The following is a 12,410-nucleotide window of genomic DNA, read 5'->3' on the forward strand; positions in this document are numbered from 1 at the left end:
GAACTCCTTGCATACATTCGGTGACATTTCAGCCTGTTACTGATAGTCTAACTGCTTACATGTCGACGCAGCAAACTCCTTTCTGTAACGGTTGCAGGACGAAACCTATCCCGAAGGTGCTACGGCAGTATTCAACGGTCTTCACGAGGGGCGGTAACTCGTGGTCATCCGCTTCTCGGGCAGTCAGATGTTGAATAGTTTTCATTAAACCGTTGTCATAATTGATACCGTTTTTTGGCTACACCCATTACGTCTTACAACCTCGTATTGAAGTGCGTTGACTAGGAGCATGTCTGTAACTCTTATTTCGACAGACGCGCCATTTTGTTAATACAATTTAAAACCAAATGATGAATTTTTTAGATGATCAATGTTTTCAGATAGTGAGTAAAGCTTTTTAGGGAAATTCAACTGAGCAAATCTGGAGTAAAGTAAAGGAATGCGGTTTGTTCTTTGAATGTCGCACCTGACTAAAAACATATTGATAACTGAAAAATTCCTGTATAATTAAGGCAATGTAACTTTATGAGCTGTTTTTATTTGTTAAGAATATACTGGTTTTCAATATACTGCTGATATGATTAATTTTCTATATTGTGACAATTCTACAAAGATTATGACAACCTATAACAATACATACACAGTCAGACGAGAAAAAACTCCAGCTGGAGACATTTTCGGAGAACCAGCATCCTGCTTAGTTCATATGTGTGGTGAGGTTCATATTCTAGGCTTCAGGAGGATGACTTGTGGTAAACAGAGGTTTCTTAAAAAGTAGTAAACAAGTAAAAAAGACGACCACCAACTAGTGAGGCCATTTACATAAACAAGTTTTTACATGACGTCATTACATGGCCGCAGAAAACACTTTGTTGTTCGTTTCACATTAAAATCTGGAAAGAAAATAGCCGTACCTGATATCATAGTGTCACGATATTTCTGAAATAATCGACTTTACATCACAGAGGAGTAGTCGAACGGTGCATTTTCTGATGTCATTGATCCCTAAACTCACGCCTAGTGTCAAATGTCTATGTTATTTTCCCGCCCTGCTCCGGCGTGGTCAAATGTCGTCTGCTTCCGTCATCTTGCGGTCAACTTCAGGTATTTACACACACGAGTGACAGTAAATTATGTAGAACTGTCTACATCTACTTAATATAATGGAAACGAACATGCTTACCTAGAGTAACATATACATGTTGTATGTAAATAACTCGCCACTTTATACCAGACTACATGCCTATCCATATGGAGGCTCGGTTTATATTGTCACCGACTGTTTCATTGTTATCGAGTTGTGTAGCGTTTGTATTAATTCACTTTGATATACTCTTTGTAGTTAATTCTAAATTTGTATGGAAATGTGTTTTTCACCCACGTGTCGTTTGTACAGCCACTACCAAGTCCAGTAAACTTCTTGGTAGATCTAATGTTTACTTCTTGTTCCTTTGTTTATAAAAAAGTCAAGAAAATATCAACACGTCAACATGATCATAATCCGAACTTCATATTCCATGAAACTAGGGCAAAACATGAACAAAAGAAAGATTTGAATGGAGATTCCTGAAAAAGTTCAGGGAGAATTAGGCCAGGCCAATTGCGTTTAGATAAAATGCTGTTATTAACAGTTCGGGTTACATAAAGGTAAAATGTGAATTTCGAAAATAGGTAAAAAGTCGTTAGATCAATCTAACACACCGGTAGATAAAGGCTGTACATCTATACAATACTAGGATCCCAGACTAGACATATTTGGCTTAGCTTTACGTTTGTTCCATATAGAAAAACCAATGAATTAATAGCACGTTTAGATTTATAAACATGTCCCCTTGTCCGAGGATATTTGGGAGATGATGGAGCGGTGTGATGTTTGCACGGGACCAACGAAAAACACCGAATTAAACGGGGCCATCGAGTTCGAGATATCGATGTTCGACTGTACTACCTTAATCAGCAGTAAAGCATTTCATGTAAGAATGGAATTCACAATCCATATTTTGTAAATAATGATATATGTAGACGGTGTAAGTATATAAAAATGATCCAGAGGTAAAATACTTCATATATTGATCCCTTCAAGTATCTTACGTAATACATCAACTGCGATTTTCTTGACAAGGTTAGTAATTCCATTCTGTCATCCGATAAATTGCAAATCTATGTTATTTCCGTGAGGGCACTGACATCTCTCATTGATCTTCGTGTAGTTTGATGGAAAAATGTTAAAACAACTTTTGACTACCAATAAAAAAAAACTTATTGAAACCAGTACAAAGTTATTGGAGAGTTCTGAAGTTTGACTTGTACACATTCTGATGAAATGTTTATGCTGATCTGATCTACCCAATAAGATTATAAATAAAAGACAGAACGGACTGTACTATATTGGTTCCGTTGTGTTGTACCTTTTTCTCATTTAAACGTGACATTACTTACTTGTATTGAACAAGGTCTACTTGGTGATGGTGGCTGTCGTCGATGAAGCAAAGGACACTTACTCTTCTGTAACACGTCTTATTCGCCTTGTACTTTTTCGGGACTCTTCGTGTAAATCTTTCTTTTGTTCATATTTTGTTTTAGTTTTATTTAAGTTAAGTTTGGATTATGATTCTGTTGAAATGTTGGTATATCCTTGATGTTATATAAATGTGTATATCAGTCGCGTACCTCAATTTTTACTAGAAATGCACCCAACATGGCAACATTTACTATGATGAAAGATAAGCTTGCTGTTTTTTCCATTTCGGTACTGTTATAAAACGTCACTAAGTGGTCCAAATATCCAACTACATCGTTTTGTTGTGATAACTTATTTGACGACAAATATAACGTATCTCCCGCTTAATATAAAAACGATTGTAGTGTTAAATTACTTCAAGTTTTCTTTCATACCTTGCTCTTCCATTATAATTAATATTGATAAGGTGAAGTTCTTTTCATTAGCTAAATCAATATACAAGTATATGAAATGACAATATATGGATATCTAATCTGAATGTCAAAACGCTTCATATGAACTAAAACGGTATCAAATGCATCAATGTGTGTAAAATAAAGACAAATAGAGACACGATGTTCCGTCATTCCTGTAAATATCTTTTATTCGACATTGACAAACACCAAATGATATTAATTATATTTTGTATCAATGATAGACGACGTTTTTATGAAGTAACTATGATCGCTTCAAACGAGTGACACAAGTAGTTTGCATATACTTAATGTTTTGGTTTATCTTAAATTATCATTGTTCATCATTTGTGTCGATCATCTGAGCCTTTAGCAGGTTATTCTTGTCACGATCATATCCATCAATATCTGGCTCCTTCACCCACTCAATGGAAGGTGTATCATTTGTATCGTCTTAATACCGTTTGCTGTCATACATCACGATGGGCTTACTCAAATTAACTTTACTGGTATCAGCGACGAACAGCTTGAGAAGCGTATTTAAGTAAATTCACGAGGTCGTGTCAAGGTGTCACATACCTGTCAGTTATTGTATCTACTAACAATAGTCACTGACCTCATGATTAGTGTTAAATATGAAACAATAGTATATGATCCTTGTTGGACTGGGGGACGCTGTCTAATATCTAATATCACACAATACACACTAGCCCTATGTATTATCTTAAAACATGATTTGTAACATTTGGATTATAAAATTTGCGTTATATCAAGACATTTTTATTCACCTTTTGAACCATCTGATACTTTTCAAATACCATAATGTTCTTATATATAACTATCTCATATTTGATTTGTCTTATTCCCAGTTAAGTCTTTGTTGAAGAAAACTGCGCTGAGGTCTTTCTTGATATTACACTAACACTTTCTGTATCCGACCCAGGAACTTTTCAATTTTTCAAGTTTTCGATTCATATGAGATTTCATGAAAAAAGTCTGAGAAGTTTTTATTTTATTATATTTTATTCGATTTACTTAGAAATCTTACGAGCATGAAATGATTTTCATCTCACAAAAATGAAAACATAGTTAAGGTAGTTTTATCATCACAAAATTTAGAAAATAACTAGTTACATCTTGACTGCAGAGAACCAAATCAAACGGAGGCAGCCATTTTGTTGCGCCGTGGTCAATTCATGACGTAACATCATTACCCATATCATGACATCACAATCGGTTACTGACGCAGCCAAATTGAAATCTCCCGGGAACATTAAACAAGTTACAAATACGCATAACATATCACATGACGAATTCAATAAGTAATAGGTGGACGAGTGATACGTGTGTATAGGTAATGTGTTAAATATCTTACAAGCATGATTTATGATCAGCTTATGTTTACCAAAATACAGCAAATGTTTCATGTGTTGTAATATTGTCAATATATATATTTCCAGAACCACTAGGACCTGTTGATACTGGCACTGTTGATTCTGAAGTTAATGTGACTACGTCAAATGCATCCGACACCTTTGGTAATGTGACAACACTTGATGAGGCTGGCGAAAGTAATTCCACTAGTCCCATGAACAATACTGATTTAGAAACCAACACAACGACCAACGTTACGTCGGATGATGTCAGTAGCGGTAATTCTACAGCAGACAATGTGACATCCGATTCCTTAATAGATGGAAATGCAACGTCATCATATAACGCTACTATAAATAAATCAGATGACAACTCAACATTTTCAGACAGTGCTACAACCCTGGATGATAATGCGACGCTTTCAAATAGCAATGCATCCGTCGATGATGACAACACCACTGTGTCTGATAGTAATACAACTACACTGGATGACAATACGAATATGTCAAATATTAATGCCACGGGTTCTGAAAGCAATAAGATGGCAGAAAATATTACCATGTCAAGCAATATGACTAAATCAGACGAAATAACACCACCAAACAATTATACTTCGTCAGATGATATGACAAATGTGGCTCGGGATGACTTGTTTTCCGTGAATGTGACGACAAGTAATGAAACAGACATCGTAATTGGAGGAAGCTTGAACTCATCCTATTTGGGTAATACAAATATCGATATCAAACCCGATTCTGGGTCCGCTACTACTACCGATGCTGTCATTACTACTCCAGACATGTCAGATTCTGGCAGTATGGTAGATAACACAGGGCTAGGCCAATCTCCCTTCGATATCCCCCCGAGCGGAGGTGTTGACCCTTTCGATGATCCTTTTGGTAATCCATTTGGTGATGGTGCTGATGGTGGTGATCCTTTTGGTGAGGATATCTTTGGTCCAGACAATACTCAGTTTGATTTATGTACTGAACCTCCATGTGAGCCTCCGGTAGAAATCGTCACTACTCAAAGGCCTGTCACTCAACCACCTCCTCCACCGCCACCTCCCCCGCCCGCTGCAGCATCAAAAGCATTTGATAGTTTGTTCAAAGACCAAGAAAAGTTTGAACTGAAGAGGCTTCCACAATTTTCACTACCAGCTGCAAAATCAGAGGTTCAAGCCAAAAACAGGCAAGATGTTTTCGCGGAAAAAAGGGAAATGAAAATTGCGAGATTAAAGAATATGTTTAAATTATTTAATGCTGGAATTCCCGCTTTCGGTGGTGTCAATTTTTTTAACCCAACAAAGGAATTTTCCTCACTTGCCCACAATACAGGAAATGTCCTAAATTCTCAAGAAAGTAGTTCAAAGCAAAGAGACAATATTGATCAAATTTCAACTAATGATAATATGTTTAGTTCAAATCGAGTAACTGAACCTATTGTTAATACTAACACGAACTTCGGTAATTCTAATACGAAAACAGCTTCTGAAAATTTTATCCAAAAACCTGCCGTTCCTAAAAACGTATTCACCGCACCCTCTTTACCGAATACCGCCGCTGGTGTACCTACACAGATAGATAGTAAAAGTGAAGTTGTATCAAATGGGGTTGCTCCTCCTCCTCCCCCTCCCCCTCAGCTTGATAAATCTATAAGTAAGGATGCCACATTCGCTAAGTTCTTTGGGCAAGGAGAGCCAAGTGAGCCACAGAGAACAATTATTGAATCTACCAAACCGGCCGTAAAGACTAGCCAACCCTCTAATGTAAATAGTAGAACTGTCAATTCTGGAAACCAGCCATTCGCATGGCCATATCAGGTATCAGGTTCGTCACGCGTAGCCACACAGACTTCCGCCGCTCAGAGGGTTTCTAGTAGTCTGGTGAATGATGCTGCTCCGATATCAGGTTGGCTAGATACGACACCTTTCTTGAGTGATACCGCTGGCGGCAGGGTAATTGACACTGCAATTATGTCCCCTGGCCCCATTTCAACAAATACATTAGATAAGCAACTCGGCCTCGCGGCATCACGAATAGGAATTCCCTTTGTTGGACTAGGAGATATAGCGGAAACTGTTAACAGCAAAAGATCGTTTACGAACATAGTTGACAAGGCTTCACCTGGAAGAGTTGCAGTTCCAAAAAGCAGTAACAACAGTCCCCCAGTAGCACCTGGTGTACCGATGAACCCTGACAGTTTATTTCAAAGCCCTCCGATGAATGTTAATACAAATCCCTTTTCTGCTAGACGTCCTGGTGTCCCAATTTGGGATCAGTCTGACCCTGCACTTGTCGAGTTCGGTACTCCAGGTCGTTCGTCTTCATCATCAAGCAATCAGCAAATAGTTGAGACGTGGAAGAACGCACAACTTCCAACTTCTGGTTCAAGTATTCCTCGAAAAACTGGATCGGCAAGTCAACAAAATAAACCACCAAGTAGAGATCCGCCTTTCATATTTTCTCCTAAGCCATCATCAAACTTAGGGAGAAACTTTTTTGATAACACACGCCAATTGCCTGATGTTAGACAAACACAACCTTCTCCATCAAAACCACAAGCGCCAGTGTTTCAACCATCACAGTTTGTACAACCTCCTCCACCGAAAAACCTACCATTTTCAAATCTTGATATGGCGGACTCTGGAGGGATACCACCCCCTCCCCCACCTCCAGGAAGAATTGGTTTCGACGCATCTGAAATATTTGCTAAGATTACAAGTGGATCATTTGGAAGATCTGGGACAGGTGAAAGTGTAATCACAACAAAACGGTCACCTAGATTTGTCCAAAATAAAATCTCTACACTAAATAGGGATGCTACTTGGGACAACACATTCTTCAATCAACCATCCATAGATAAAAAGTCGTCTGTTGGTTACAGGACTTTGGATCTGCTTCCAAATTCAGGGAGTTTTCCGTCTGAAACAGGAATTGCTATAAAGCCTTTCCAAAACACCAATATTCAATCGAATCATGCAAACCCGTCAAATACTGGTTCCCTACCAGATGTTTCTATTATGCCATTTGTATTAAGTACCACAACGCCAGATGGACTATCAGCAACAATGTTTCCTGAAACAACAAGTGCATTACCGCCTTCCATGGATTCTCAAATAGACAGTATTCTTCGTAGTACTACTCCTTCAGAGGTTAGTACTTCCGTTGATATGTTGAACGTCCTAATGGCAGAAACTACTACTGCTTCCGTTGCTAGAGCGAGTGAACCTGTAACAACTGCTGCGGAAGTTGTCGTTCCCTCCTCAACTTTAAATTTTGAACTTCAGGGATCTGAGTCAACTACCAGCAGCATAGAAACATCTGATGCAAATATAAACTCAGTCGTCGAAAATCAGACACCAGCAACAAAACTAGACCAAGAGACTAATCCGGTAGTGACTAGCGAGGTATTTCAAGCTGGCGGTCAGGCGCAACTGCAGGAGTTTTCTAACGCAGCAGGTAAAATAATTTTATCGATACACTTACCTAGTAAATGTTTATCATTTTAATTGTAATACCATGGTGATGTTGGTTTTAATCCATTTTCGCGGAGTTTCCTCTCAAGAAAATATCAAGTCGAAAGGGTGCATTAAGTACATTAATTGTATGAAATATGCCTGTACGATTTGTCAATTAGAAAGGAAAAGAGGTGATCACATGTGCCACTTATACGATAACGAGGCTTTAACCATTTGATAATTATGTCACAGTGAGCGTTTGATCGTATTTCCATAGTTAGTTCCTTAAATGAATTAAATTTGCATTATTTACCATAGAACATAGCAAATAAACAAACATGGTGACAACAAACTGACATTACCAATCAAACATTAATGCTTCGTCTCATTTAAGAAACGTATATCTTTTAAGAAAACCTTTGTATTTACTTTAACTGAAAAGGAATAATATTTGTTAGAAAATTCAAACTTTCTCACCAAATAATTTTGAATGTACCCTGTTTTGATTTGAATGTTTATTTTCGCAATGGTCGTATACAAAACCCCTGCGTTCATTGATTGTCATGCCTTGGCCAGCTTAAGATGGATCGTTAACTCTGATTAGCCTTTGGTGAATTTGTTTACAAGAAAATTGGTTTTCCTATTTACTCAATGTTATACTCATTGTTCACTTTGCTTGAGACACAGAACGATAAATCTTTGCTTGTGTTTCATCTAGTTTCTATGTCAGAGTGGTTAATATCACCAGTAGAAAATCAACATATTTGATAGCTGATTTGTTAGGAGAAATGCTTGGACTCTCTTTATCAACTTTTCATATCCATGAAAATTCAAATAAGCTTGTACTTGTTCAAAAGGATTACGACAAGCTTGTAAAGACTAAATTGTTTTTTTACTCTTCAGAAATTTGCCGAAACTGTAACTTCATCAACGGCTACTGTCGACTTGAGTTACCTGGCAACTGCAACAGGTTTATTGAGTGCTCAAAGCATGATAAGGAGGTGCGAGCTTTTGAGAAAGAATGTTCTCATGGACTCTTCTGGCATCAAGGCAACCTGACTTGCGAGCGTCCTCTTCGTGTCAAATGTGAATTTGGTAGGTGCAACTAAACAAAATTATTGAACGTGATTAGGTAACATGTTTTCTTATATTCTGTTCACATGAAGTTTATATTAAGAAATATAAAACAATAAAGATATTCTTTGAAAATGTAAACAAATACTTTTAACTTTGGTCGTTTTTATGCACCGTTCACTTTACACCTCATCCGAAACCTAATATCATATACCAATTATATGCTTGTTAGTACAATAGTTAACCATCCTTTTCTTTATCTATGTCCTCCATAAACATTTCAGTCCCCTTACATCATGCGGAAATAATTTAGTAATAAGCTATGTCTAGTTATACATTTAATAAACTTTATTTATTTTACAACAATTGCGAAACAAGTTATGTCAACTTATACTAATCACTCTTGTTGGCCCGGATGTTAGCGCGTGAGGGGTCTTACTGTGGCAGGAAACCGGAGTACCCGGGGAAAACCCACGTGATAGGGCAGGTGACCCCTTACCTTTTCACGTCCGTTCCGGGAATTAAAGTTGTTGTATACTGGTGTGTCCTTTGTACAAATTGTAATCCAGTTTGAGAAAAATTCTGCGTTGCCATTAAAACACATGATTTAGTTATATCTAAAATATCATTAACACAATTTCCCCGTCTTTTCAGATCCCTGTTTAAATCGTGGTGTATCGAATCATACGTATATAGGAAAATGTCGGGCCTACTGGAGCTGTAAGAGAAGCTATTCGAGTGCCCGTTGCTGTGCCAAAGGGTACGGTTACGGGCTTCAGGACGGCACTTATGGCTGTATACCAATGCCGGATTGCCAGGACGATGGACACTGTATGTCCAAGGAAGAGAGAGCTAATTTAACGCTTATCAACGCAAAAAAACCTAAAGGTGAAAGATGTTCAAATTCCTTTGAAATTTTACTCTTTAAAACATATACATCATGTTCTGTAAACAAATTCAATAACCTTTTATATAAAGAGAAAAAATATCTTAATAAGTTAAAACAAGATGAGTCTATGTAAAATACGAAAGTTTTCACGTGTTAGATAAAAGATGATATTTGAATATAGAAAAATAATCAACATATTTCATGATGTTATGTTAACTATACGGATCTTTGAAACAGAATGTAACTTGCTGGCCAATCCATCCGACCTCTTTAGCTACAAGCGAGGGTCTCTGACTCTCCCATGTGCTCCAGGAACACGTTTTGATCAGGAACAATGCACGTGCATTACAAGTCAAGCTGCGCCGATTTCCAGAGGTATATATATTTTAGTTTAATTCATTGTTTGACTCTATGGTATCTTATTTATATTGATATGGAAAGATGTTATTCACTTGTGTGTCCTTTGTACAATATTCGAGATTGCAGGTGGTAAACATTACTGATGAACTTTAATTCCTAGCATGGTATGTTTTCATTCGTTTAAATAGTGGCGTGGTTCAAAATGTTATATAATTTTATTACAATCGATTATTGTCTTATTTTCAGTCTGCGAGAAAGATATGTTCCTTGACTTCGAAGGAGACATGGGATCAGCTTTTAGAGACAAATCTGGTCGCGGCAACACAGTCCATGAAAACAATGTCTGGACAGACAATCAAGGCATCGCTAAATTCAACAAGGGCAGCACAATCACGTTATGGAAATACTCTAATCAGAACATCGGATCATCTATTGCAATCACTCTCCGTTTTCTGTCATATCGCTACACTTCCCGGATGCAGACTTTGTTGTCTAATTGTGATCAGAAATCCGGAATAGCTGCTATAGATATCACATTAGACACATGGAAAAGTGTAGTCGATTTCAAAATTGAAACTACTCAAAGCCCAGGAAATAAGATTACTTTACCATATAAGGTGAGCAAAACAACTGCGACTGATCTATCTTTAACGATCATGATGAAATTGCAGTCTTTGTTTGATAAAAGAACCAGACGTTTGCAAAAGCTCGTAAATACTGTTTTCAATTGATGTTCGTGTTCAAGGTCAACAATTTTCAAAAGATGACTTTGGGTACTTTGAAAACATTTCATTAAACTCTGAAAATATCTGTGTTAACATTTCACATCTTTAATTTTAGTTTCATTTTGTTTTGGATTAATATCAATATATATTTCAAATCACTACACAAGCTTTTTATGGAAACAATGAAACTAAACACGACTAAATTATGTCCATATTTATTACCAGGCTCTACAATGGAACAATGTTACTTTGATATATGACGGAGGAAGTTTCGTAGCAGCAGTCGACGATGCATATGAACTTATGTTCATTCAAGGTAGGTCCATAATTTTACAGGTAGATAATATAACCATGCATGTGGAGATATTAGATCGGTGGTATGTAGACCAGTTCAGTTATCATTATATACCGACAAACATGTTATCAGATAAAATAGCCTTTATATCGACACTTAGCGAGATGTCAGAGAAAAGTCGATTTTGATTGTTCTGTTTAAACATCTTAGAAACTCAACATTCATGTAAATTTTGAAAAGTGTCAACATAGCCGAGAACTAATAGCTGTTTTGGTAATGTCTCGTGTCAGCGTATGATTTACATGACAGTTCTATATTTTGCTTGGAATGCTTAAAACATTCCTTACCAAAACAAATTAAATATTATGTTGCGTATGCAGTTAATGCCAACGCCCTTTTCATGATGAACAATTTAATTTTCTAACCTACAACTCAATATACACTGGCTACCAATTAGTAATTAAAACCAATTTTTGTTGCGATGTAATCCTGTAAGTTGTACCAAGACTTACCGCATCTAATCATCTAATGATGTATGAACGTCGTTTCCTATAGGTGAGATACCCAGCAAGCATCCACCCCTTGTGATAGGAGGATGTTCTGCGAAGACAAGGGAAGGCTTGTTCGGACTTGTTGATGATGTGAGTCAATCAAATGTTTTCTAATGGTTTCTTATTATCTCATGATTAAGGAAATAAAAATTGATATTCAGAGTGATAACCACACAAACATAACACAGTTTTAAGAGTGATGTTTCTTATCATGTTTTTTCAAAAATGATTTCTATTACTTTAAAGCACTGAATTAATCCCGACATAGTATTAAAGGGTCATACCTACGTTGAAATTATTTTTGTGCCGACAATGCAACAGAGAGGAAAATATGTCTTTTATGGATACATTTAAAGTTTGAAAGCGTATCATTTTTCTAGGTTCGAATGAAGAAGTGACCCTTTAATTTATTTTGAAATTGTTTAGGATATTTTCCTGGCTAACAACAATTTAATGTTTTTAAAAAAATGTTTTCAGGTATCAATCTACAACGGCTGTATACCAGAAGATCTTAAAAACCGTTACCTATTCGCTAGAAGATAACTTATGAAAGTGAAAACCTTTTCTGGTAGATTCACGAGGGTAAAGGAAACGCTTAAGCAATCGCCCTGTGAAAATGGTCCAGGCATAATCTACATTCTAATGGATGAGCTCAACAGCCGGTGAAAATGGGTTCTAAGGACGCTATTTCAGTTGATTTATCTCAAACCCGGACTGCGATGATTGTGAACATAATATGTTCCTGGATCCATGTATTCATAACAGAATT

At 36.9% G+C, this 12,410-nt stretch overlaps 1 protein-coding gene across 1 annotated transcript; it reads left to right on the forward strand.

Moving 5' to 3' along the window:
* The first annotated feature begins 616 nt into the window (after positions 1 to 616).
* Positions 617 to 12,184, forward strand: LOC132544162 (uncharacterized). Its single transcript, XM_060207735.1, has 9 exons — positions 617 to 752; positions 4,374 to 7,748; positions 8,651 to 8,842; positions 9,476 to 9,709; positions 9,948 to 10,085; positions 10,317 to 10,687; positions 11,021 to 11,111; positions 11,646 to 11,731; positions 12,119 to 12,184. Exons 1-9 carry the CDS (start codon positions 617 to 619, stop codon positions 12,182 to 12,184), a joined length of 4,689 nt encoding a protein of 1,562 aa, XP_060063718.1.
* The last annotated feature ends 226 nt before the right edge of the window (positions 12,185 to 12,410 follow it).

The sequence above is a fragment of the Ylistrum balloti genome, unplaced genomic scaffold (assembly GCF_031769215.1).
Source record: "Ylistrum balloti isolate Yb309-2 unplaced genomic scaffold, AGI_CSIRO_Ybal_v1 Utg369782, whole genome shotgun sequence".
NCBI classification, from domain to species: Eukaryota; Metazoa; Mollusca; class Bivalvia; order Pectinida; family Pectinidae; genus Ylistrum; species Ylistrum balloti.